The 26323-nt window shown below is 39.3% G+C and overlaps 1 protein-coding gene and 1 long non-coding RNA gene across 4 annotated transcripts; one reads left to right on the top strand and one right to left on the bottom strand.

The window, feature by feature from the left end:
• The first annotated feature begins 15333 nt into the window (after positions 1 to 15333).
• LOC110869298 (beta-fructofuranosidase, insoluble isoenzyme CWINV3) lies at positions 15334 to 19564 on the top strand. The gene is made up of 7 exons (XM_022118599.2): positions 15334 to 15547; positions 15691 to 15699; positions 15799 to 16655; positions 16847 to 17005; positions 17077 to 17315; positions 17400 to 17490; positions 19241 to 19564. The coding sequence occupies exons 1-7, from the start codon at positions 15379 to 15381 to the stop codon at positions 19418 to 19420; spliced, it is 1704 nt and encodes a 567-aa protein (XP_021974291.1). The 5' UTR covers positions 15334 to 15378; the 3' UTR covers positions 19421 to 19564.
• A 1450-nt stretch (positions 19565 to 21014) lies between these two features.
• Positions 21015 to 23593, bottom strand: LOC110869299. Of its 3 annotated transcripts, none has more exons than XR_002553014.2 (7): positions 23276 to 23593; positions 22953 to 23018; positions 22723 to 22852; positions 22543 to 22622; positions 22063 to 22283; positions 21558 to 21760; positions 21015 to 21423 (listed from the first exon to the last, which is right to left on the bottom strand). It is a non-coding gene; the product is annotated as an uncharacterized LOC110869299 (long non-coding RNA). The 3 variants fall into 3 exon arrangements; XR_002553015.2 differs by having other exon boundaries at positions 21558 to 21740; positions 22734 to 22852; XR_002553013.2 differs by having other exon boundaries at positions 21558 to 21740; positions 23276 to 23590.
• Positions 23594 to 26323: the final 2730 nt, after the last annotated feature.

Genomic DNA, 26323 nt, shown 5'->3' with positions numbered 1-26323 from the left:
ATTCTCCTAGTCCCACTAGCCTCCCAGCCTCCCAGACTGACTTTCTTAGTCCCACTAGCCAAATTCTCCTAGCCTCTCAGACTGCTCTTCCTAGTCCCACTAGCCAAATTCTCCCAGCCTCTCAGACTGCTCTTCCTAGTCCCACTAGTCAAATTCTCCCAGCCTCTCAGACTGCTCTTCCTAGTCCCCCTAGCCAAATTCTCCCAGCCTCTCAGACTGAGCCTATAAATAATAAATAAAATGTGCTCAACATTTGTTTAGAAAAACGTTTTGGATCTGGACTTAAGTGGTATGCAGTGTAAAAATGTTTTCGTGAGAGCCCTAGTGATCATAGTCTAGACTCGAGAAGGAATCCTAGTTGGCTATGATCAGAGCTCTGATACCAAGCTGTCACACCCTGGCTTTGCGGAAGCGTGGTTAATTTTGGTGTGACTTCTTAATACCATAGCTTAACCATAACAAAGCTATATGATAATAAAACATGCAAGATCATCCGTAGATTAAGTTTTAAAACAAACGTAACACAACATTGTCTTGGAAAATACAACAACATAACATAAAATATTGTTTGGAATACGTAAACATCAACATGAATAAAACGCAGTTTAAGATTTGTGACTCGTCCAGGAAAAAGTCACATTTCCTAAACCGGGATGACCTCGGAACCCATATGCAGCGGGAAAAACACAACATACCGCGCCAGATCCTTTAATTCCCTGAAATACATGCAAGTTGAAAAATCAACAATAATGTTGAGCGAGTTCATGTGTAAATGAGTAATAAAACCGTTGTATGTATAAAACCCTGGTATGTAGAAAATAAGGAAAAAGAGATCACCAATGGTTTGCAAGTCCATTGATATGTGTGAAGTGCAAGTAGGAAGACTCAAACCTAGCAGATTTATGCGTTGGGTACAAAGTCACCCCGAGGTACGTTATGCTGGGCCTGGCCTGGGCTTGCTACACCCAGATAGATCTACCCCTCCCGCCCCTCGGTCCTACCCTGAGGATTAATGGTCTCAAGTTTCCGCCTACCCACTCACATGATCTAAGTAGTAAACCTCCTTACGCTAACCATACCATGTATAAAGTATTCGTAAGCATTGTAACATGCATTTCACCCCCGCAGTTTAGAAAACTGAAAACAGTTAAGAGAAAAGGGGGACATGAACTCACAGTGGTGCGTCTCTACCAAGTATATCTCCTGATCAAGCAGCTGTGCGATGACCTACACGTACTAACTCTATTAGACGGACGGCCGTGCCTTAGCTTTATGGTTTAAGTTTTTGGGAAATAGTTAGACAACTATTTCGTGTTTACATTCTGTATATACTTGGTAATTAATTTACTTCCCAAGGATGGGGGATTTAATACATGTGCGTTCGTATAACTTCGGAATATATTATTAAGTCTCACTTAATATATATTTTACTTCTTATTCCAAAATATAAATATTCTTCCCAAAAATATTATATTTTAATACATGTGATTTTCCCAAAATAATACCTTGACAAAAGTACGCGTTCATAAATATTTCCTTAAATGCGTAAGTTACGTTTTAAAGATCGAGTGGTAATAATAATTACCGGTGTAACTTAAATAATTATTGCGAATGCGTTCGTATTATTTTGGAGTCGTTAACATGGTAATATTATTTTTACCCTAAAAATAATATTTGTATATTTCACAGAATAATCATAAAAATCACAAGTGTTGTTATGAAAATATATATATATATACTAAATATATATTTATCGAGTTTTATTTTGTGAAATCCCACCTCCGATATTTTGTAAATAAAGTCGTGGCGAAATCTATAATTTGAAAACAAGTCAAAAATGTATTTCTAACACTTGTAGTGAAAATATTTCTAAGTGTTAGGTTTTTGGAAAAATTTCGCCAGAGTTTCCCCTGTAACTGGATGCGGCCACCCTTTCAAGCGTATCATTTTCTTTTAAAAATTCAATTCAACAATTTTCTCATTCAACCAAAACAATGTTCAATGCATCAAACCAGTCAAAATACATATAAATCGCATAAATTACATGAACTTGTAGTTTATCCAAAAATATGAAGTAAATCCCATTACTTTGAGTGGATCTTTATATAAATCATTCCGGTTTCGTAAAAGCCTCGCTTTTAAAGAAATTCCGTCTTTACAACTTCTTGTAAAAATTGACAAAACTAGTTCTTTGTCGAAACTTAGTGTTACACAAGTGTTTACACACTTGTGTGTTTTAAAAATCATTCTTGTTAGTGTAAGATCCGTTTTAAGAAAATAAGATTTCTTTGACATTTGGTCCTTTGAAAATACCACTTGTAGATCCGTAGATCTACTAGTTTTAAACACTATTTCGTAAATAAAGTCGATTTTACACAAGTTCAAGTTTCGCGTGTGGTAGAGTTTCATCATTTAACCCTTGCTACACTAAAACAAACTCTATGTCATGATCCTTGATCCGAGCTACCACAACATAGATCGGGCCCAAATAATTACACAAAACAAATCCTACAAGATTTACACAACAATCTAGCTTTTAACCATTATTTTTAGCATTTTTAGTAGACTTTTTCATATCACTTTGTATGTTCATGAGTTTTAATCGTCACATATCGTTTTAACCACTTTAAAATAGTTCGAGAGTGCGTTTATAGCAACTTACTACTAGCTCGAGGCTAGGGAAGATTCTAGACGCAAAATGAGTGGATAAAAACAATGAGATGAGGTCCTTCGCCTTCCGAATGCACCAAGCCTCCTCGTATGTGATCCTTAGCACTTGTAGTCACTTGGAATAGCAAGATCAAGATCGAATGATGGATGGTTGAAAGAGGGGTGTTCGGCCGTGAGTTTATAGAGAGGAGAGGGAGAGTTTTGTTGAGAGCTTAAGTGTGGGAATGTTATGTTGTGCCAAGTCTTGAACTTATAGACCATTCACAAGTTCATTAACCATTGGATGTAATGTCTCTTAGATATTAGACATAAGTGAATATATAATCAAGATGTGGACAAGAGTGGGGTCACCTAGTGACCGATTCGGTTGGTGGGGGGGGGGGGGTAATCTAGTTAGTTTTCAACTATTTAGTTAGTATATAGTTAGGTTAGTTAAGTTAGTTTAGGGATTAACCCGGTTACTAGTGTGTAGTGCATTACAGTGGGTGTTAGGGTATTCAGGGACCCTAACTGGCTCAGAAAAAGATAAACAACGTATATGGCAATATTTTCCTGTTCCGGGTAAAGTCCGGTTGTTCGGTTGGATAGTAATCCGTTAAAGCGCTTAACAAAGCTTTAAAGTGTCGTTTATATTAATTTTAGTGACACAACTTATTCCCCGACACTTTGGAAAGTGTCTAGTAATATTTTTCTCATGTTTTGGCACTTTATTAGTTAGCTAGAAGCTGAATTTTTAGTTAAAGTGCTGAATTTTGTACTTAGAGTACGTTTTAGGCACATCCTGTCACTGTAACTTATTCCTAGAGACGCAGTTCTACAACCCTTGTATCTCTACACTCACTGTTAGTGTAGTAAACTATCTCGGGCTCATACAGGCCTTAGAGGCGGTGTCTGCCTGATGCTGGCTATATCAGCATGTTCAGTAGGTTATCCGTTCATTGTGCTACTGTGCTTTTGTGCATCATGTTTGTCACTAAGGTTCAGCATGTAAATAATGTAGTGACAGTAAATAAAGTATGATGCTGGTAGGTGCATGTATCAGTAATTCAAGTAGCAGTTTTTCCACAAATTCAATCAAGCACAGTAATTAAGCAGTAATTAATTATTAATTAAGTCGTACGGATACCTGGTTTAGTGAGGGTTGTCACATTCTCCCCCCGTTAGAAAAATTTCGTCCCGAAATTTTAAGTTCTGCTTCTAGAAGCAGGGTTCTTGGGAAATAAGTGGGGGTATTTCTCTTTCATCCGGTCCTCACGCTCCCAGGTGTATTCAGGACCATGTCTGGCATTCCAACGAACTTTGACAAGCTTGACACTGCTCCGGCGGGTCTTGTTCACTTTCCAATCTGTAACCTCAACAGGTTCTTCAACGAAGTGGAGCGTGTCGTCAACATGAATTTCGTCGGTGGGAATGACAACGGTATCTTGAGTTGGACTTTTCTTCAGATTTGATACATGAAATGTATCGTGAACTCCATTCAGTTCAGTAGGTAAGTCCAGCTTTTATGCTACTAGCCCAATTCTTTCCAAAATTCTGAACGGACCAATGTACCGCGGATTCAACTTTCCACGCTTCCTGAAGCGTGCCACACCCTTCCAGGGTGATACCTTCAACAAAACCATATCACCTACCTCAAACTCTATAGGTTTTCTTCTTCTATCCGCATAACACTTTTGACGATCACGAGTCGCCTTGATGCGATCTCGGATCTGTGCGATCTTATCTGTGGTTTCCTGGACCATATCAGGACCAATCAATTGTCTATCACCTGCGTCAGACCAACAAAGCGGTGATCTGCACTTGCGGCCATAAAGAGCTTCAAATGGCGTGGCACCAATACTGGTGTGGTAGCTGTTGTTGTATGAAAATTCGACCAAAGGCAAATGCTTATCCCAGCTACCGCCCAAATCCATAACACATGCTCTCAGCATATCTTCCAAAGTCTGTATCGTCTGTTCGCTTTGCCCGTCGGTCTGCGGGTGAAATGCGGTGCTCATATTCAATTGCGAGCCAAAAGCTTCTTGGAAGGATTGCCAAATCCTTGATACGAACCTTCCGTCTCTATCAGAGATGATTGAGAGAGGTACTCCATGGCGCGTAACGATTTCTCTCATGTAAATTTCAGCCAACTTGCTCGTATTATCCTTCTCTCTGATAGGTAAGAAGTGCGCTGACTTCGTTAATCGATCCACTATCACCCAAATAGTGTCATGACCTCTTGGCGTTCTTGGCAACTTTGTAATAAAATCCATGGAGATTTGTTCCCATTTCCACTTGGGAATCTCTGGTTGTTGCAGAAGTCCTGAAGGCTTCTGGTATTCGGCTTTAACCTTAGCACACGTTAAACATTTGCTCACATAAACAGCAACATCGCCTTTCATCTTAGGCCACCAATAGTAATCCTTGAGATCTTGGTACATCTTATCCGCTCCTGGATGGATAGAGTACCGTGATTTGTGAGCTTCATCAAAAATAACTTTCCTTAAACCTCCAAATAGAGGAACCCAAATCCTTTTCTCAAAACATAACGTTCCTTCCTTGTTTGGCACCAATTGCTTCTCCATCCCACAGAGATATTCTTCTTTAAGGTTCCCTTCCTTGAGAGCTTCTTTCTACGCGGCACGAATGCGCAAGGAAAGATCGGTTTGAATAATCATTTCTAAAGCCCTAACCCTTATGGGCTTGATCCTTTCTTTTCGACTTAGGGCACCGGCGACCACATTCGCCTTCCCTGGATGATACTTTATTTCGCAGTCGTAATCATTCAACAACTCAACCCATCGTCTTTATCTCATATTCAACTCCTTCTGATTGAATATGTGTTGTAGGCTCTTATGATCTGTAAAAATTGTACATTTCGTACCATAAAGGTAGTGTCTCCAGATCTTTAATGCAAAAACCACTGCGCCAAGTTCCAAATCATGTGTGGTATAGTTCCTTTCGTGCACTTTCAATTGGCGTGACGCGTAAGCAATAACCTTTTAGCGTTGCATCAACACGCAACCCAATCCTTGACGTGAGGCGTCGCAGTATACCACAAAATCATCTGTACCTTCCGGTAGTGCTAAGATTGGCGCATTGCAGAGCTTATCTTTCAATATCTGGAACGCTTCTTCCTGTTTGATTCCCCAATCAAACTTCTTATCCTTCTGCGTGAGGAGCGACAATGGTTGAGCGATCTTCGAAAAGTCCTCAATGAACCTTCGATAATAGCCAGCCAAACCCAAGAATTGTCGAATCTCGGTTGGCGTCTTTGGCGTTTCCCAATTCTTGATCGCTTCGATCTTGGTTGGATCCACATGGATTCCATCTCCATTTACCACATGTCCAAGGAATTGGACTTCGCGTAGCCAAAACTCGCACTTAGAGAATTTGGCATACAGCTGTTCCTTCTTCAGCAGCTCCAGAATAGCTCTTAAATGCTGTTCGTGCTCAGCCTTTGTTTTTGAATAAATCAGAATGTCGTCGATAAACACAATCACGAACTTATCCAAGTACGGCTTGCAAACTCTATTCGTCAAATCCATAAAGACTGCAGGTGCGTTTGTCAAACCAAACGGCATAACTAGGAACTGGTAGTGTCCATAGCGAGTTCTGAAGGCTGTCTTTGGGATACTTTCCTCTTGTATCCTTAGCTGATGGTAACCAGATCGCAAATCGATCTTTGAATAAAAGCTTGAACCCTGCAGTTGGTCGAATAGATCATCTATCCTTGGCAGAGGATACCTATTCTTGATCGTCAGCTTGTTCAACTCCCGGTAGTCAATACACATTCGGAAACTACCGTCCTTCTTCTTGACTAACAGGACCGGAGCTCCCCAAGGTGAGAAGCTTGGTCGGATAAATCCCTTGTCTAACAACTCTTGAAGTTGCGTCGACAGTTCTTGCATCTCAGACGGGGCAAGTCTATAAGGTGCCTTAGCCACAGGTGCAGCGCCTGGGACTAAATCGATGCGAAACTCTACTTGCCTCTGAGGCGGCAATCCAGGCAAGTCCTCTGGGAAGACTTCTGGATATTCCCTCACGACAGGGATGTCTTCGATTCTTGGTTCTGCAGCTTTCTTATCTACAATGTGTGCCAGAAAGGCAGCACATCCCTTCTGCAAACACTTTCGCGCTTTGAGGCAGCTGATAATTCTTAACGGCGTATCACGCTTTTCTCCGTGAACCACAATTGTTTCACCATCTACGGTTGGAATACGAACAACCTTTTCGTGACAAACTATCTCAGCCTTGTTGCCTGATAACCAATCCATTCCTACCACCACGTCGAAACTCCCCAGTTGGACTGGTAGTAGATCCAGAGCAAACTCACGCTCTCCCAATTCGATTACACAGCCTCTGACAACTTCATTGGCTTCTACTAACTTTCCATTGGCCAATTCGATTGAGTAGGGAATATCTAACTTACTAGCGGCTAACCCAAGCATATTTTTAAACTCTAATGATACGAAGCTATAATCGGCACCAGTATCAAATAAAACGGATGCATAGCGTTGGTTTACAGGGAATGTACCAGTAGCGACATTGGGGTCCTGGCGCACTTCCCTCGCTTCGATATTGAACACTCTTCCCCGGGCTTGGTTCAACTCTGGGCAGTTCCTCTTGTAGTGCCCAACATCACCACAGTTAAAGCATCCAGGTCTTTGCCCGTTTCCACCACCATTTCCAGCTTGATTATCCCTATGGTTACGATTCACAGCGCCCGCTTGATTCACATTGTTGCCTCGATTCCCATTACCTCCAATGTTTCCTTGTGGGCGATTTCCAATTCCACCCCGGTTATTGTTTCTGTTTCCAAATCCTCCTTGGCCTCCCTGGCCAACAGTGGCCCAACAAGAATCCTTCAAGTGGCCAGGTTTCCCACATGCTTCACACACTTTCAAACCACACCGGCCAGAATGGTGTCGCTGGCAGGTGTTGCACTTGGGCTGGGTGCCCATATATCCCTTTCCTTTCTTTCCACTACCAGCTGTAACCTGAGCTGGCGCGCTTGACTCTCCTTTCTTAACAACTCCACTGGTGCCTTGCTTGAAGTTTGAGAACTTCCGCTTGTTACCTCCGGATGACCCGACGTGAGTCTCTTTCTTCTGTGGCTCGATCTCATCGAAGGCGGATAGCCTCCTCAGTGAGAGCCACGCTCAGATCAATTGCCTTAGTAATGGTCGCAGGCTTGGATGAGGTCACCATGCTTATGATTTGAGGAGCTAATCCCCAAATGAAGCGTTCAATCCGCTTGAACTCTGGAGTGACCATATAAGGTACCACATACGATAAGTCATGAAACCTCTGAACATATTCCGCGATCTTTGGACCTTCCATTTTCAGATGCCAGAACTCAGTTTCCAATCTTTGGATTTCCGCGCGAGAGCAGTACTTTTTGCGCATAAGTTCCTTCAGTTCGGTCCAGGTTAGTGCGTAGGCAGCAGCTTCTCCAAGAGTCTGCACTTGCAAATTCCACCAAGATAGGGTTCCATCCAAGAATAGCCCAGAAATGTAGGTGACTTGCTGGTCTGGTGCACATTTGCTCATGCGAAGAACAGATTCAGTTTTCTCAGCCCAACGAACAAAGGCGACAGCACCTCCAGTGCCATCAAAGTTGACAGGCTTGCAGTCTAGAAACTGCTTGTAGGTGCACCCTGCACATACGTTACAACATATGAATGGCATTAGCATCTTTGCTAAAGATATCCAATTAGGTCATGGTATGTCTTAATGACTTAGTATTACCATGAGGTGGATCGTTGTTGCCAGTATTGCCAGAGTTACTTCCACTAGTCCCTCCTTGAGAGGCGGCGTATTGTGCGATGGCAGCAGCGATGATTTGCTGGAGTTCTGCCTCATTGGTAGGCATCGGCGTTTGACGTCTCGGCATCTTCTAAAAGATGTGTTTACGTTGGCCAGGCCATAATAAAGCGTACGTATATAATGATAGTAATAGTACATAACATCTCATGTTATAAATAGACTAATCACATAACATCCCATGTTACAATCATATCAATCGCTCAACATCCCATGTCATAAAAATATAAATAACCAATCAAACATCAAATATGATGAGAATACTGCGATTGCCATATATCGAGACCACATAGTAAGGTGTACAGGTACATAATAGTGTCATACATCATCAGTGACTAAGGGCTACATCACCCCAGTCCAAAAGAATATCAAATCTGTGTCAATACATCCATATACATGTCAAAAAAAGTCAGAATCAGAATGTAGTCTCCAAAAATGTTGTGCTGTCAAAGAAATCGCCGTCTTCTCACCAACGTCCACCCGTACGATACTGAAGAGCTCTACACTGATGGCGGTGGAGGAGGGGGAAAATGGGTGTAGAACAAACGACGCAAATGGAGCCAGTCGTCCTCCATGGCTCTCTGGGTACGCAACCAAGAAGCAACTTGCTGCTCAAGTGCCGAAAGGCGTGCAGCATAGTCAGGTAACAGAGGTCGAGGGTGCTGCGAAAAAGTAGGGTGGGTCTGACCCTGGCACTGGCACGGCGGTGGCTGAGCTCTCTCAAGCTCCTGAATGCGCCGTGTGTGTGCCTCGTGCTGGACAACAAATGACATCAAAACGTCCTCAATGGAATACCCCATATGGAAAGGATGGTAGAGGTCGGTCGGTGGCATAACAGGTGGTGACGACCAAAGGAATGGCTCACTGGCTGGATCGAAAGGTGGCACAGAGAATGGTGGAACAGGGGGTATAGTAGTAGAAAACGGTGGTATAACTAGGATAGATACCGGTACATGTCCAAAAGGATGAGCCGAAGAACCCTCTCCAGGTCGAGTTGGAGGTGTAAACTGAGGGAATGTAAAAGAGGTATCAATGTGGCGTGTATCGGTGGCAGGAGGGGGAATAGGTGGAATCTCATCATCAGCAGGAATCCACCCATTCTGGGTGTGCGCATACCTGGGATCAATGTGGGTCGCGAATAGTGCATGCTCGGGCTTCAGGGGAACAGGATCAGGTAGGGGAGCAACAACAGGGTCAACGGGTGCATCAGCGATAAGTGGGGGATCAACATGATCAGCAGCAATGACATGATCGCCCTCCAACAACGGAGCATCAACAGGATGGTCATCAATGGGTGGGTCAGCAATCACTGGATCGATAGTATGCCAGCATGAACAGGGTCATGCTCAAGCACTGGGTCAAGAGCGACTACCGGCTCAAGGGCCACGGCAGGCTCGGGGTCAACGAACTCTATATCAAAATCTGCATCGTCAGCGAATGCAGGGTCTACTGGGTCTACTGGGTCAACCATAGGCTGATCCAAGTGGATGAACTCTATCTCCTGGTCTAGGTCGAATCCTGGGGGAAAGACAGGATCGGAATCCTCCTCAACATCGTGATCGAAAGCAAAGCTCGGAGCAGGGGCAACAGAGGATGCCCTGTCAGGGTCTGAACTGTGAGAGAAGTGCTGCGCACTTTGAGTGTGTGACGGTGCGGAGGCCACAGACTCGAAAGAGTCTGGGACCGGTGAGTGAGCAGGTGACTCCTCAGCTGGAGCATCTGCGAGCAATAAAAGTCCTCCGTCGGCTATAAGGGCCTCGCCCTCATCATCATCCTCTAGGAGCTCATCGTCAAACAGATCGACGTCGCCATCAGCGTCGGCGTCGAGAAGTAAATCGTAAGCGGGATAAACGGCCAAAGGTATGGGAGCAGGGATCTCCACTAGCGGTATGTCCCCAGCCAAAGGGCCATCAGCGAGCTCATCAGCACCATCAGGTAATGCAAAGGGCTGAAAGTCATCCTCGTTTGTGCTGGTAACGTCGGATGTGTGAACCTCGCGCTCTGAAGACTCTAGGTTGTCTGATACTATGGGTCTAGGGCCTGTGGTGGCTGAATCACCAGTGCCGGACGAGTCCATGTGTCTGTAACATAAACACAAATACGCACAAATAATCAGTCATATAATCAGGTAAACACATTAGTCACCAATTAAGCAATCAAATAATTCTCCTAGTCCCACTAGCCTCCCAGCCTCCCAGACTGACTTTCTTAGTCCCACTAGCCAAATTCTCCCAGCCTCTCAGACTGCTCTTCCTAGTCCCACTAGCCAAATTCTCCCAGCCTCTCAGACTGCTCTTCCTAGTCCCACTAGCCAAATTCTCCCAGCCTCTCAGACTGCTCTTCCTAGTCCCACTAGCCAAATTCTCCCAGCCTCTCAGACTGAGCCTATAAATAATAAATAAAATGTGCTCAACATTTGTTTAGTGAGAGCCCTAGTGATCATAGTCTAGACTCGAGAAGGAATCCTAGTTCGCTATGATCAGAGCTCTGATACCAAGCTGTCACACCCTGGCTTTGCGGAAGCGTGGTTAATTTTGGTGTGACTTCTTAATACCATAGCTTAACCATAACAAAGCTATATGATAATAAAACATGCAAGATCATCCGTAGATTAAGTTTTAAGACAAACGTAACACAACATTGTCTTGGAAACTACAACAACATAACATAAAATATTGTTTGGAAGACGTAAACATCAACATGAATAAAACGCAGTTTAAGATTTGTGACTCGTCCAGGAAAAAGTCACATTTCCTAAACCGGGATGACCTCGGAACCCATATGCAGCGGGAAAAACACAACATATCACGCCAGATCCTTTAATTCCCTGAAATACATGCAAGTTGAAAAATCAACAATAATGTTGAGCGAGTTCATGTGTAAATGAGTAATAAAACCGTTGTATGTATAAAACCCTGGTATGTAGCAAATAAGGAAAAAGAGATCACCAATGGTTTGCAAGGCCATTGATATGTGTGAAGTGCAAGTAGGAAGACTCAAACCTAGCAGATTTATGCGTTGGGTACAAAGTCACCCCGAGGTCCGTTATGTTGGGCCTGGGGCTGGGCTCGCTACACCCAGATAGATCTACCGCTCCTGCCCCTCGGTCCTACCCTAAGGATTAATGGTCTCAAGTTTCCGCCTACCCACTCACATGATCTAAGTAGTAAACCTCCTTACGCTAACCATACCATGTATAAAGTATTCGTAAACATTGTAACATGTATTTCACCCCCGCACTTTAGAAAACTGAAAACACTTAAGAGAAAAGGGGGACATGAACTCACAGTGGTGCGTCTCTACCAAGTATATCTCCTGATCAAGCAGCTGTGCGACGACCTACACGTACTAACTCTATTAGACGGACGGCCGTGCCTTAGCTTTATGGTTTAAGTTTTTGGGAAATAGTTAGACAACTATTTCGTGTTTACATTCTGTATATACTTGGTAATTATTTTCCTTCCCAAGGATGGGGGATTTAATACATGTGCGTTCGTATAACTTCGGAATATATTATTAAGTCTCACTTAATATATATTTTACTTCTTATTCCAAAATATAAATATTCTTCCCAAAAATATTATATTTTAATACATGTGATTTTCCCAAAATAATACCTTGACAAAAGTACGCGTTCATAAATATTTCCTTAAATGCGTAAGTTACGTTTTAAAGATCGAGTGGTAATAATAATTACCGGTGTAACTTAAATAATTATTGCGAAGGCGTTCGTATTATTTTGGAGTCGTTAACATGGTAATATTATTTTTACCCTAAAAATAATATTTGTATATTTCACAGAATAATCATAAAAATCACTAGTGTTTTTATGAAAATATATATATACTAAATATATATTTATCGAGTTTTATTTTGTGAAATCCCACCTCCGATATTTTGTAAATAAAGTCGTGGCGAAATCTATAATTTGAAAACAAGTCAAAAATGTATTTCTAACGCTTGTAGTGAAAATATTTCTAAGTGTTAGGTTTTTGGAAAAATTTCGCCAGAGTTTCCCCTGTAACTGGAGGTGGCCACGCTTTCAAGCGTATCATTTTCTTTTAAAAATTCAATTCAACAATTTTCTCATTCAACCAAAACAATGTTCAATGCATCAAACCAGTCAAAATACATATAAATCGCATAAATTACATGAACTTGTAGTTTATCCAAAAATATGAAGTAAATCCCATTACTTTGAGTGGATCTTTATATAAATCATTCCGGTTTCGTAAAAGCCTCGTTTTTAAAGAAATTCCGTCTTTACAACTTCTTGTAAAAATTGACAAAACTAGTTCTTTGTCGAAACTTAGTGTTACACAAGTGTTTACACACTTGTGTGTTTTAAAAATCATTCTTGTTAGTGTAAGATCCGTTTTTAGAAAATAAGATTTCTTTGACATTTGGTCCTTTGAAAATACCGCTTGTAGATCCGTAGATCTACTAGTTTTAAACACTATTTCGTAAATAAAGTCGATTTTACACAAGTTCAAGTTTCGCGTGTGGTAGAGTTTCATCATTTAACCCTTGCTACACTAAAACAAACTCTATGTCATGATCCTTGATCATGACCAATCCGGGTTAAACGATGATCCGAGCTACCACAACATAGATCGGGCCCAAATAATTACACAAAACAAATCCTACAAGATTTACAACACAATCTAGCTTTTAACCATTATTTTTAGCATTTTTAGTAGACTTTTTCATATCACTTTGTATGTTCATAAGTTTTAACCGTCACATATCGTTTTAACCACTTTAAAATAGTTCGAGAGTTCGTTTATAGCAACTTACTACTAGCTCGAGGCTAGGGAAGATTCTAGACGCAAAATGAGTGGATAAAAGCAATGAGATGAGGTCCTTCGCCTTCCGAATGCACCAAGCCTCCTCGTATGTGATCCTTAGCACTTGTAGACACTTGGAATAGCAAGATCAAGATCGAATGATGGATGGTTGAAAGAGGGGTGTTCGGCCGTGAGTTTATAGAGAGGAGAGGGAGAGTTTTGTTGAGAGCTTAAGTGTGGGAATGTTATGTTGTGCCAAGTCTTGAACTTATAGACCATTCACAAGTTCATTAACCATTGGATGTAATGTCTCTTTGATATTAGACATAAGTGAATATAATAATCAAGATTAGGACAAGAGTGGGGTCACCTAGTGACCGATTCGGTTGGGGGGGGGGTAATCTAGTTAGTTTTCAACTATTTAGTTAGTATATAGTTAGGTTAGTTAAGTTAGTTTAGGGATTAACCCGGTTACTAGTGTGTAGTGCATTACAGTGGGTGTTAGGGTATTCAGGGACCCTAACTGGCTCAGAAAAAGATAAACAATGTATATGGCAATATTTTCCTGTTCCGGGTAAAGTCCGGTTGTTCGGTTGGATAGTAATCCGTTAAAGCGCTTAACAAAGCTTTAAAGTGTCGTTTATATTAATTTTAGTGACACAACTTATTCCCCGACACTTTGGAAAGTGTCTAGTAATATTTTTCTTATGTTTTGGCACTTTATTAGTTAGCTAGAAGCTGAATTTTTAGTTAAAGTGCTGAATTTTGTACTTAGAGTACGTTTTAGGCACATCCTGTCACTGTAACTTATTCCTAGAGACGCAGTTCTACAACCCTTGTATCTCTACACTCACTGTTAGTGTAGTAAACTATCTCGGGCTCATACAGGCCTTAGAGGCGGTGTCTGCCTGATGCTGGCTATATCAGCATGTTCAGTAGGTTATCCGTTCATTGTGCTAGTGTGCTTTGGTGCATCATGTTTGTCACTAAGGTTCAGCATGTAAATAATGTAGTGACATTAAATAAAGTATGATGCTGGTAGGTGCATGTATCAGTAATTCAAGTAGCAGTTTATCCACAAATTCAATCAAGCACAGTAATTAAGCAGTAATTAATTATTAATTAAGTTGTACGGATACCTGGTTTAGTGAGGGCTGTCACACGTTGATGATCAGTTGATTTAATTCAAGAGTTAGCAAACTCTTACCTAAACCAGTTTGATAGAGAAAGACATGCAAAAATGCCCGAACTTGAAAAGATCATAAGTTGGGCTACGAGTGGAATTATGGGTCCAGTATTAGTAGATGGAAAGGTAATAATTTTTGAACTTTTAATTAATTTATAAAAATAGTTTTATTCACCTATCGTATGGTCGTGGTAGGTAGGGGTGTTCAAAACCGGATATCCGAAAATTCGGATATCCGAATTCCGGATATCCGAAATTTCAGATAGTATATATTTGCTAACTGAATCCGTATTCGGAATTTTGGATATCTGGAATTCGGATATCCGAATTTTTGAATACGGATAACGGAACGGATATCCGAAAAATATTAAAAGATAAAATTTATTCCATTTTCAAAATAAAATAAATTAAAAGAACATCAGATTCATCATCGAACAAGAAGGTTGTATAACTAACAAAATAAAAAAAAACAAAAAATACCTATGAAATAAACTAAGTATTGTAAAATATCATCAAGAGGATTTATATAAGCAAAAGATATTAGCAAGAACCTACACCAAGAGGCAGAAAATTCAAGATGGAAAGGGGAGGGGTTTTCACTTATTGGTATTTATAATTATAATTTAAGAATTAAAAAAATGTTATTATTTAACATTTCGGATAAATATCCGAAAATTTCCGTTTTCAATATCCAAATCCGAAAATTCGGATATTGGTGATTCGGATATCCGAAGTTTTGGATAATTCGGATTCGGAATTTTAGGTAAATCGGATTCGGGTTGTTTTACACACCTAGTGGTAGGTGGATTTTTGTACACATGTTACTTGTGTGGGATACCTTTTACTAACAAGACATACTTAGAATTCCTTTAAATTGGAGAGAACTTCTCACTAAACTTCACATTCTAGCAAGTGAATTGAAATCTTAACATGAAAACTTTTGTGTTTTGTATCATATACTTGTGTTGCGTTCTGCATAGCAATGGCACGGATATTCATGATACATTTTACGTCGCATCTCTATCTCACGATCAAATTGTGAAGAACCAACAAGGGAAACCATCTTTCCACCTCCGGCCTCCACATAACTGGATAAACGGTAATTAATATATCATTGCAACATAACAACAATTATATACGTTGCTGTTTGTATATTTTAGTATTTAAAAACCTTAGAACTCACATCTGGTTTCATTCTTTCTTTGCATGCATTTGTATCTTTGCATGGATTTGCCCTTACAGATCCTAATGGTAATGTCTAAAGTTCCTACAATTTATAACTTTGCAAGATTTCAATATTTGACTGATTGAATGGTTATGTTTTCACAAATTATTCATTTCAAACTGTAGGTCCGGTGTATTACAAAGGATTCTATCATTTATTCTACCAGTACAATCCGAAAGGTGCCGTTTTTAAGAAACCAATCGTATGGGGGCATTCTGTCTCCCGTGATTTAACCAACTGGATTCATCTCAACAACGCCCTCGTCCCAACTGATCCATTCGACATCAACAGTTGCTATTCAGGTTCTACAACAATCCTTCCAGGAAACAAACCGGTTGTTTTGTACACTGGACTCGACGCTAATAATCAACAAGTTCAGAACCTAGCAAAGCCTAAAAACTTATCAGATCCTTTTCTTAAAGAATGGATAAAGTATTCTGGTAATCCTTTAATGACTCCGCCGAAGGGGGTTACACCAGATAACTTTCGCGATCCCACTACAGCTTGGAAGGGCAAAGATGGGAATTGGAGGGTGGCTGTAGGTGGTCTGAGAGGTAATCTAGGAGTCGCGATTCTATATCGCAGTAAAGATTTTGTTCACTGGATTTTGCATGACGATCCACTTTATTTTGGGATGAATACTGGGATTTGGGAGTGTCCAGACTTTTATCCTGTGTCTGTCAACAGCAGACATGGGCTAGATAATTCAGTGAATGGGAAGAACATAAAGTATGTGCTGAAAGCGAGCTTTCAATCACACGACTACTATGCAATCGGAAGCTATGATTCTAACAAGGACAAGTTTGTGCCAGAAAGTAAAGGTCTTACTGGAAGTACCTCAGACTGGAGATATGACTATGGAAAGTTTTATGCATCAAAGACATTTTACGACAGTGTGAAGAAGAGGAGAATACTGTGGGGTTGGATTAACGAGTCGGATAGCTCATCTGATGATATTAAGAAAGGATGGGCTGGAATCCAGGTAACAATATTTTCCAAACTAGTTAAAATGCGACTCATTTTAGCGTTAGTTTCTTAAGAAAAGTTATTTTTACAGTCAGCGAACCGCAAGTTATGATCAAATCATATCCTTGTAAAAATAAATACAATAGACAATGAAAAATATATACCATCTAATATTTCCTACTGAATCGTTTCGATGGGATTTTGCAGTCCATCCCTCGCCAAGTGTATCTTAGTGACGCTGGAAGGCAGCTAGTACAGTGGCCCATTGAGGAAACTGAAAAATTGCGCGAGAAGCATGTTACTTACTCTAACAAGAAGCTCAAAGGAAAATCATTATTTGAAGTTACAGGCATCACAGCCTCACAGGTTACTTCTTTTACCAATTTCCTCTTATAATTATCACGTTTCTTAGCCATTGATTAATTTTCTATGCCTAGGTTGACATACAACTGTCCTTTAACCTGCCCAAAATAGAAGAGGCCGAGGTTTTCGACCCGAAGTGGGATGATCCTCAAACTCTATGTAGTACAAAGACAGCAAGCGCCAGTGGTCGAGCAGGGCCATTCGGCTTATTAGTTATGGCTTCTCAAGATTTAACCGAACAAACTGCAGTCTTCTTCCGTGTATTTAAAGACAACCACAAGTTTATTGTTTTAATGTGTAGTGATCAAAGCAGGTTCATACTCATATATTGATATCAGTGTTCACTTACTTTAGGTGATTCACATCTTCGCATTTTATGCACTTTAAACTTTTGCAGGTCTTCGCTGAGAGAAGGGATTGATAAAACCACATATGGAGCTTTTATACACATGGATCATGAAGATGACATGATCTCACTTAGGAGCTTGGTATGAAAATTTGTTTTTTCTTATCCTTGTTAAAGCTCAATATTGGGTTAAAATCATAGATTAATAACTCAGTTTTAATAATGTTCTAATAAAGTGAATCATAATTCTATTTTTGTAACTACAAAAATCATTTAAAGTTTCATTAATGTTCTATTGTTGTGAAACTTTTTATAATGTAATTTTTTTTTTTGAAGTTAAATGACTTAATTCAAGTATATATGAAACTTGGTTAATATTTATTTAGGGGGAATTGGCCTGTAATAATTTCACCTAAACCTTATTGACCATTAATAATCCCACCTCAGAATATTCCCCCCACCAGTCCCACCTTTCACCTATTTTTCCTACAATGGTCCCCCGTTAAAAAAACTTAACAGGGTTAAGCTTTTTTTCCAAATTACAAACAGATTTTTTAGGACTTTTGATCAGAACGATGATATGAGTCCATTGATGTAAAACTTACTTCGAAATGGTGCTCCAAGTGACTTGATTTTGGTTAATTGATAATTTAAACACCCGAATTGAAGCACCGTTTTCATCGTTTGGAGCACCGTTTCGAGGCAAGTTTTACATCAATGGACTCGTATCGTCGTTCTAATCAAAAGCCCTAAAAAATCTGTTTGTAATTTAGAAAAAAGCTTAACACCGTTAAGTTTTTTTAACGGGGGACATGATTTTTTTAAGTCGACTTAACATGAATAATTATAAAACATGGTTATCATTTAATGAATTTTTTCTTCACAATTGCCTCCTACTTCAATTTGAATTTAAAAAAAAATTACAGAATAGTAACCAACATTCGTTTAACTAGGTCAGTAACAAAAAAAAATAAATATGTTGCAGTAACTAGGGGTGTTCAAAATTATCCGTATCCGAAAATTTGATTCGAAATATCCGATATCTGAATCCGAAATTTCGAATATCCGAATTTTCAGATTCGGATAGTGATTTTAAAAATTTTCGGATATTCCGGATATCCGAAATATCCGAAAATTTAATTTTTATTTTTTCGGATATCCGAATATCCGAAAATATCCGAAAATTATCCGAAATATCTGAAAAGTATCCGAAAGCTTATATTCGGAAATCCGAAATATCTAGTTCCGAATATAAAAAAATAATAAAAAATTAAAAATTAAATAAAAAACTGGATATTCGGATATATGATTCACAATCCGATCGGATATCCGAAATTTTGGATACGGATAGTGAAATCTGGTATGCGAAAATTTCGGATATCCGAAATTCGGATTCGGATATTATGTTTTGAACACCCCTAGTAGTAACAATAGAACAATAAGGAAATTTTGAGTGATTTAGTGGAACACCGGAGAAACTAGGTTAGACCATGTGTAGTGGAAAAGGAAGACCCTTGGGCATTTTTCACCATGTGGTGGTCCAGTCAGTAATGGAGTATTATGAGGCGTTTTTCTAAAATGAGTGTAGTGGTATAATGCCCCAACCCAACAATGATTACCTAATTATTAGCTTTTTAGAGAAATAAAACATATAATATTATCATAAATGAGTTGGAAATTTCTTATTGGTCCATCAATTTTTCATCCGCCTTTTAATCTACAGGTCCAACCAAAAAAAATGCAAAAAAACTCCCAAGGGGGCGGTGTGAGGGCGTTTTTGGGCGTGAATGGGGCAAAAACGCCCAATTTGACTTCCACTATGGATGGTCTTAGTGTTTAATGAAAAGTTCTTTCGTAAGTTTCTAATTCCACTTTGACTTCACTCTTTGCAGGTAGATCATTCGGTGGTTGAGAGTTTTGGAGCTGATGGAAGAGCATGCATTACGGCTAGAGTGTACCCGCACTTTCATGTTAAGAAAGAAGCTCATTTATATGTGTTCAATAATGGAAGTAATGACGTAGTTATCAAAACATTAGATGCTTGGAATATGAAGAAGACCAAAGGTAACTAATAAGAAGAAACCAGAATTAAGAGTTTCTTGTAGTGGTTATAAATGTGGTGTGTAGGTTTAAATAAGGTACACGGATCGAACTTGTTTAGCTATATAATCAACATGCTCATGGTATTGTATACAAAGTAGATCGACTTATATCCTTGAAAATCTCTTTGGCGTATCTTGTTATGTTTCCATAATATAACACCCAAACTGGCAAACACCTACCCAAATGTATCAAATTTAGCTTTTGTAATAATAATAGCAAAATCTTATATTACGTCAATTAGTTTTTGTAATAAGCAAATAAAAATGGTTTATCACTTTGGTTAAATAATTAATAAATAATTGATTATAATTTCATAAACAAATATAGATTACTTCAAAATAATTAAATTCAAAGAAATATGCATATCGAAACAACCTTTATAGTATGAAGTTTAAACAATTCCGATGTAACCATCACTTGTGACTAGGGCTGGCAAATCGTGTCTTAGCAGGTTTAACAGGTATCTGAAAACGCGAACAACAAAAATTTTAAACATGAATACGACTCATTTAACTACTTTATATCCAATGTCTATAAGACAGATCTATATTTTATGCACCTAGAAGGAGAAATAATAGATCCTAACTTTCAAATTTTGATTATTTTTAAAAACGTAAAAAGTCACATGGTGTACTTTTCTGTTATCCTGTCTTAGCAGGTTACCTACAGGTTACCCATTGCCAGCCCTACTTGTGACATACTCATACCCTCTTGGGCGGCCAACCTGGTCACTTGTAGACCACAGAGTTATTATAAATTGTCTTAACTAGATTTAACCCCTGTGCACTGCAGATTCCACCACGATCGCCTAATAGTTTAACTCTCATGTTTGGTTTTCGCGCTAATCTCTTTAACTCGACAATCTTATATTTTTCTATTTATCAAATAAATAGACTTGACGCGAATATCAAAACATATCATAACAAAACATATCGTACACTTGAAACTGACATTCAACCAAAAACAAAACCCAAAGGTTACTCATTTGCTTATGATGTAGTGAACAAAACATAAGACCATAGTTGTTAAAAGTCATCGCCTCTTGCGCCTATGCCCATTTTCCAGGCGAGGCGAGACAATTGCACTTCAAGTCGAGGCAGTTGCACTTTAATTCTTCAGGTGATGGTTTGGGCACATATTTCAACGAGATTCCTAGATTTCTGATATTTTTCCGGCCAAATTCTCTAAATATCGGCAAAATTCTAGCTAGGTTTCTACTTTTATCTAAGGCAAACTACTTTTCTATACCAGTACACTAAATATTTTAGAACTTTTGGTACAAAATATATGATATTAAATGTTATATAATAGGGTTTGTTTATTTCATTTGAAGAATATTATTATTTTTCTAATACATAATATATTTCTCATTTTTTTTCATCGTGCGCTTTTCTTTTCTCAGGCCCTCGTTTTTTTGTGCCTTGTGCCTAGGCCCCAGTTGATGCCTATGTGCCTTGAGCACGTCTGGCGCATTAAATAACTATGCATAAGACTATTTCCAAAACTTGAGTGCTCGACTTTTAGCCTTGTCCTTTTGTGTTGTTTAAAGTCAGCAGACAACTATTTTTTAGGATATCTTATTATCCTAAAAGCAACACCGCAAACTTAGCAAGTCACTAAGTAGTGATGTACCAAGATAGTCGCAGCAGGTCAGCAACAACACCAAAAAACCAATTAAACTACAATACATCAAAGTAGAGCATAACCTAACCACTATGAGAACCCACATAGAAATCTTGTCTTCAACTCCTTTCGACCTGCTATCCCATGATATATTCTTCCACTTGGATCTTGAAACAACCCACCAATAACTCGACCAGCCTTCGGAAAGGAGTATCATACCATTTTGATTATCTATAAAGCAACACCGCAAACTTAGCAAGTCACTAAGTAGTGATGTACCAAAATAGTTTCTGCGCCGTCATAGCCTCCAACATGCTAGTAGGAACACCTCATTTTTTCTGTCAAACGCCTAAACCAATGCCAATAGCAGCAGTCTTAAGCGTTGGGTATGTGTTTCGATACACTATAAACTATGATTACACTGCCATAACCCATGTGCTGTCAAATGAACTAAACTTCTTAGTGAACTAAATAAGTACATACCTGGTGTTTGGAAAAGTTGTTGTTTCGCGGATGCGTGTTCATCTTCAGTTGCAGCTGGTGTGTTGGGAATTGGAGTTGCTTGAGTTGTAGCTGAGGTGGATTTGACAGGTGGTGTGCCGATGGTATTTGTTGTTTTGGCAGTGTTGTTGAAGACCCGGGTTGACGATGAATTTCATGGCACCTCTATTAAGGACAAAAGGCGTCTGATGTCGATAGGAAATGGCAAAAACGAAAGGAGCATATAAAACTACTATGCTAACATATTCTTTCAAAAAATGTACTACAAACTATAAAGAGGCACTAATATCATGCTTTAGGATGGTTGAATGTGACATAGAATCCTTTTATTTTAAGAATAAGAAGGCGGATGATCATCATATTTGTATTAATATTATAAGGGGTCATCGATATATTAAAAAAAACCAACATAATTCTACATATTTATCATCATATAAGTCATATAATATCAAAAGGATTGACCACACCTTCATGAACAGAAAACTACCTCGTGCTCGCCGACTTTCTCGCCATAATCTCATGCCGTGGGATCCGTTTTCGTGTACTGTCATACTCAAATTCGTCAAAATCAGCTTCCGCCGAATTTCACTCAAATCTTGTTTCAACATGTTGACCGGCAACCACAATGTCGTTCCTCCAACCACTGCATATGCCGAGTACTTTGATATCACCTTCAGATCATAATATTAGACAATTTATGTCCCTAATCTGCAGAACGGCATATAATGCCAATTAGAAATCCAAAATCTGCAATTGGGGATAAAAACACATACCTTCTTCAACGAAAGTCATTCTAAATCGATAAGGAATTGCTCCCAGTAATTTTTTTAATATATGTTGCAAGTTATGTAACTCATAAGAGAGTTAAAATACAAAATAAAGAAAATCGAACGTAAATTATCAACAGAAGAGAGTATTCCATTGTTTATTATAGTAATAAACTAATTAACAAAATTGTAATACAAACCTCTGAAAGTATGAAACATAGATCCTTGGCAAAGCCATTAGAGTTATGGTGTTGCTTCCCTAGAGGTCAAGAGTTTAAGCCTGTCAATAAAAAATAAAAATAAAATCTGCTTCAATTTTTTTAAGAAAATACATAATCAGACTATTGGCTAATTAGAAAAAATGATTTGAAAACGGTAACCTTAATAGTACCCTTGGCTTAAATGGCACCGACCAACTTGATTTTGGAACATGTAGGTTCGTATGGTTATCACTTATCAGGTGCACTCGACAGAACTCTAGGTCGCCGATCTTCATCGTGTTGCCACTTTCTATATACAGACAGAGAAACAAAAAAATCAATAGATGACTATATAACATGAAATACGAAACATAACTGTTCTAGTTCTCATTTTCGAAGCTAACAATAACCTTGGCATCCATGACCAAAAGTTGCACTAAAGTTGAACAATGTTGCACCAAACTCCCTTTTCCTCCCTGCAAGTAATCATGTAAACATATATACGAAACCCTAATTAAATCACTAATTTCTCAAAAGGTTCAAGCCAAATCAACTATGCAAAAAAAAAAAAAAAAAGTAATCAGCTACTGGAAACACAAAACTCATCGCATAGCCCACCTCATGAGACACAACATCAAATTTTTATTCAAAAATTGTAAGCCGATTTTTTGTAACCTTAACCTTGCTTGTTCTTAACGTGAATGAAGATAAGTAGAGTAGGTGAAAATTAAACCTGATTTGTAGAATCGGTATGGTTGCCATGGCGGGAGAAACTCTGTGCGGAGAAATGATCGGTCGTCCTCCGCCCCTCTCTCATGGAGACGACAAAACATCATCACAGCTACCGGATTCAGCTGAAAAAACAACAAATCTTCTTCTCTTGCTAAACGCTGCCGCAATATCTCCACCCCTCGCTATGGTATTCTCTTTCTTTCTCTTACGCTCTCTTCCCGAGACTCATTCGAGACTCATTTAACAGGGGAGGGGAGGGGAGGGAAAAGAGATGAAAATATGAAAAATTATGTTTCCGAGTTTCATTTAGCAGAGGGAGGGAAAAGGGAAGAAAATATGGCCAAATATGACCATATATTCATCCTCCCAAATTGAAGAAATTAGGAGAGAAAATTTTCCTTCCCCTCCCCTCACCTCCCCATCTTAAATGACTCGGGAACATAAGTCTATCTCTAGAAAAGCCACTACTAGGGGCTAGGGATGAGCAACTACCGATACCGTCCCGATCCTGAAAAATACCGATCCCCAATTTTGTGTAAACTTGATATCGATACCAATACCGAAATATGTCGGTACGGTATCGGTATTTTAAGGGTAAAATTCGGTATTTAACCGATACCGTACCATACCAATACCGAAAATACCAAAAAGTGGATACCGTTTTTGGTACCGAAAAAAAATTTGGGATCGGGATTTCAGGATCGGGATCGGGATGGGATCGAGACGGTATTTTATACCAATTGCTCATCCCTACTAGGGGCACCATCGGTGACCGCTTCAATGAGTGAAAGGGTATGGTCCTAAATCCTGTGCCGACTATTCGAGTTAACCTCAGGTCGCGTGCGGGACCATATTCAATGATTAACCTTTATTTGTCGAGGCACAAACCACAAACTAAACACTTGTTTAGTTTGGTGTTTCTTCATTGGCGCCCACGTTTTTTACAATCACTTTTCATCTTCTTTCTTAGCTGTTATTCTTGATCGATGGCTGATCAACGAATTCCTTTCCCACCGTTTAGTGCACGCTCTCAATTGGGTACGGTAGCGGACAACTCGCACGTCCAAAACCTACCTGTCACACCCCAACTGATGGCGGAAACATTGAAATGAGACGAAAACGAGATTGTTCGAGACTTCATAACACTATTTGCGACAACATTTAAATAAAATTGATTTCATTTCATTTCATAACAATTCAAGTACAAGGAAAGGAAATACAACATTGTTTGTTACAAAATACATTAAATTACAACAAGTATAGAACGTCTAAACTACTAAGCATGAATTCGAGTTTGGTGCGTTTCTAGGCATCCTACTAAGTTCCGTGGATCATCAAAAATCATCATAAACCTGCAACATGTTTTGAAAGCATAGTTCAATACAAACGTATTGGCGAGTACACTAGTTTTAGACACATGGCATAAGTATAAAAAGTATTTCTCAAATCCAACATGGTAACATGGTATACACGGTTGAACTAGCATGCATAACTAAAAGTCAAACCTCTCACCAAAACGCCCGCGGAGGTACTCAGCACTGAACACTACCAATTTAAACCGCCACAGCGGATGAAGAACAAGCGGGGACAAGATCCAAATCTTTTTTGTGAGTATCACAAGGATACAGGTCACACCACTGATAACTGTATCAGCCTGCGCACCGAAATAGAAAAAGCACTCAAAAGTGGGGAGCTTACACATTTGGTGCAAACCATGCGGAAACAGATCCGCCAGATCACCCGCGGAGACGAAGGGCCACGCAACAAGAAAGCGAAGCAAACTTAATGGTCCAAGAAGGTGCACCGCGCATGTAATCTTATTTTCCTTTATATTTGGCAGGTTCCTCAACTTGTCAACATATGATACAAGGATAGCTACTTACATGCGCATTAACTTAAGTATCTTATTTATCCTAAAAATGTAATCTTAGCAGCTTTGTACTAAGTGGCCTCTGCGCCTTATCAAAATCAATGCAAAGTCTGTTACTTACATTACGCCTTTATGTTTTATTACAAATGCATGCAATTTCTTTTGGTAAGCACAAAAACACTATGGTAATCTAATACAAGTCTCATGAACAGTCCGCAGTCACTGGTACTGCGCAAGGTCCAGTCCTATGTTCACACATGAGCTTTATAGCATCTTTATTTGTCTTACCTAAACAAAGTAATTGTACTCATGCAGATATTGTAACTAAAACATATCTTATATTAACAAAAAGTTACTTGCGTATCATCGCATTAACAACATTACAAAACGGGATTCCACATCCCAAACATGTTCAAACGACTACCACAAGTCACAAACAACCTACTCTAGGTCTTCTTCATCTAAAGCATCCGCTTCATCAGGGAATATCTCCTTCAGCTGGTCCACAAAGTTCTCAGACTTCAGCGCAGTAGTCACTAGATCCATCACTGGAAGGCGCAGGTTATTGTATTCTTCTTTCGCAGCTGCATGGGCAGCACCGGTGTCAACCCCGTGGGTGGCAGATTGATCCGTGTCAGCGTGTATATATTTTAGGTATATATTTTAAGCCCCTTTTACACTTTTTAGCCAAGTTTTAAATTTATAAACATGATATTCACTAACACTAAACACACATGTGGGCAAGTGCACCCATCGTGGACGTAGTATAGTGTTGGTAAGATACCGAGGTCGTCCAAGGACACAAGAGCTTTTAGTACCGGTTTATCCTCAACGTCTAATCAAATCAAAATGTTAGAAAAAAGGTTTTTAAACTAGAAAAATATAACTAACTAAAATGCTGAAAATAAAAATAAAAGTAAAAACAGATAGACAAGATGAATCACTTGGATCTGACTCGTGTGCAGTGTAACCTTTGATTATTTTCGCACTTTTGCACTTGTTTAAGAGATTATCTTAGTTATTGTAGTAGGCCCCTCTTTTGAAGGCGACGTTACCCTCAACCCAGTAGTTTGAGTCAGCAAGGATACAATCCTAAAAGGTTGGATTGTTGAAAGATAATTAATTAAGTTATTAATGCATAATGTGGTAGGCCCCTCTTTTGAAGGCGACGTTACCCTC

Source organism: Helianthus annuus, chromosome 7 (assembly GCF_002127325.2).
Source record: "Helianthus annuus cultivar XRQ/B chromosome 7, HanXRQr2.0-SUNRISE, whole genome shotgun sequence".
NCBI classification, from domain to species: domain Eukaryota; kingdom Viridiplantae; phylum Streptophyta; class Magnoliopsida; order Asterales; family Asteraceae; genus Helianthus; species Helianthus annuus.
The sequence above is the reverse complement of the archived record's forward strand: the minus strand, read 5'-3'. Positions and strand labels throughout refer to the sequence as shown.

Excerpts from the sequence above, each read along its gene's own strand:
- LOC110869298 (XM_022118599.2), top strand. The coding sequence starts at position 15,379 with ATGAAAACTTTTGTGTTTTGTATCATATACTTGTGTTGCGTTCTGCAT. Across the intron at positions 16,656-16,846 it reads AAGGATGGGCTGGAATCCAG|TCCATCCCTCGCCAAGTGTA; the intron begins GTAACAATATTT and ends GGGATTTTGCAG. Across the intron at positions 17,006-17,076 it reads CAGGCATCACAGCCTCACAG|GTTGACATACAACTGTCCTT; the intron begins GTTACTTCTTTT and ends TTCTATGCCTAG.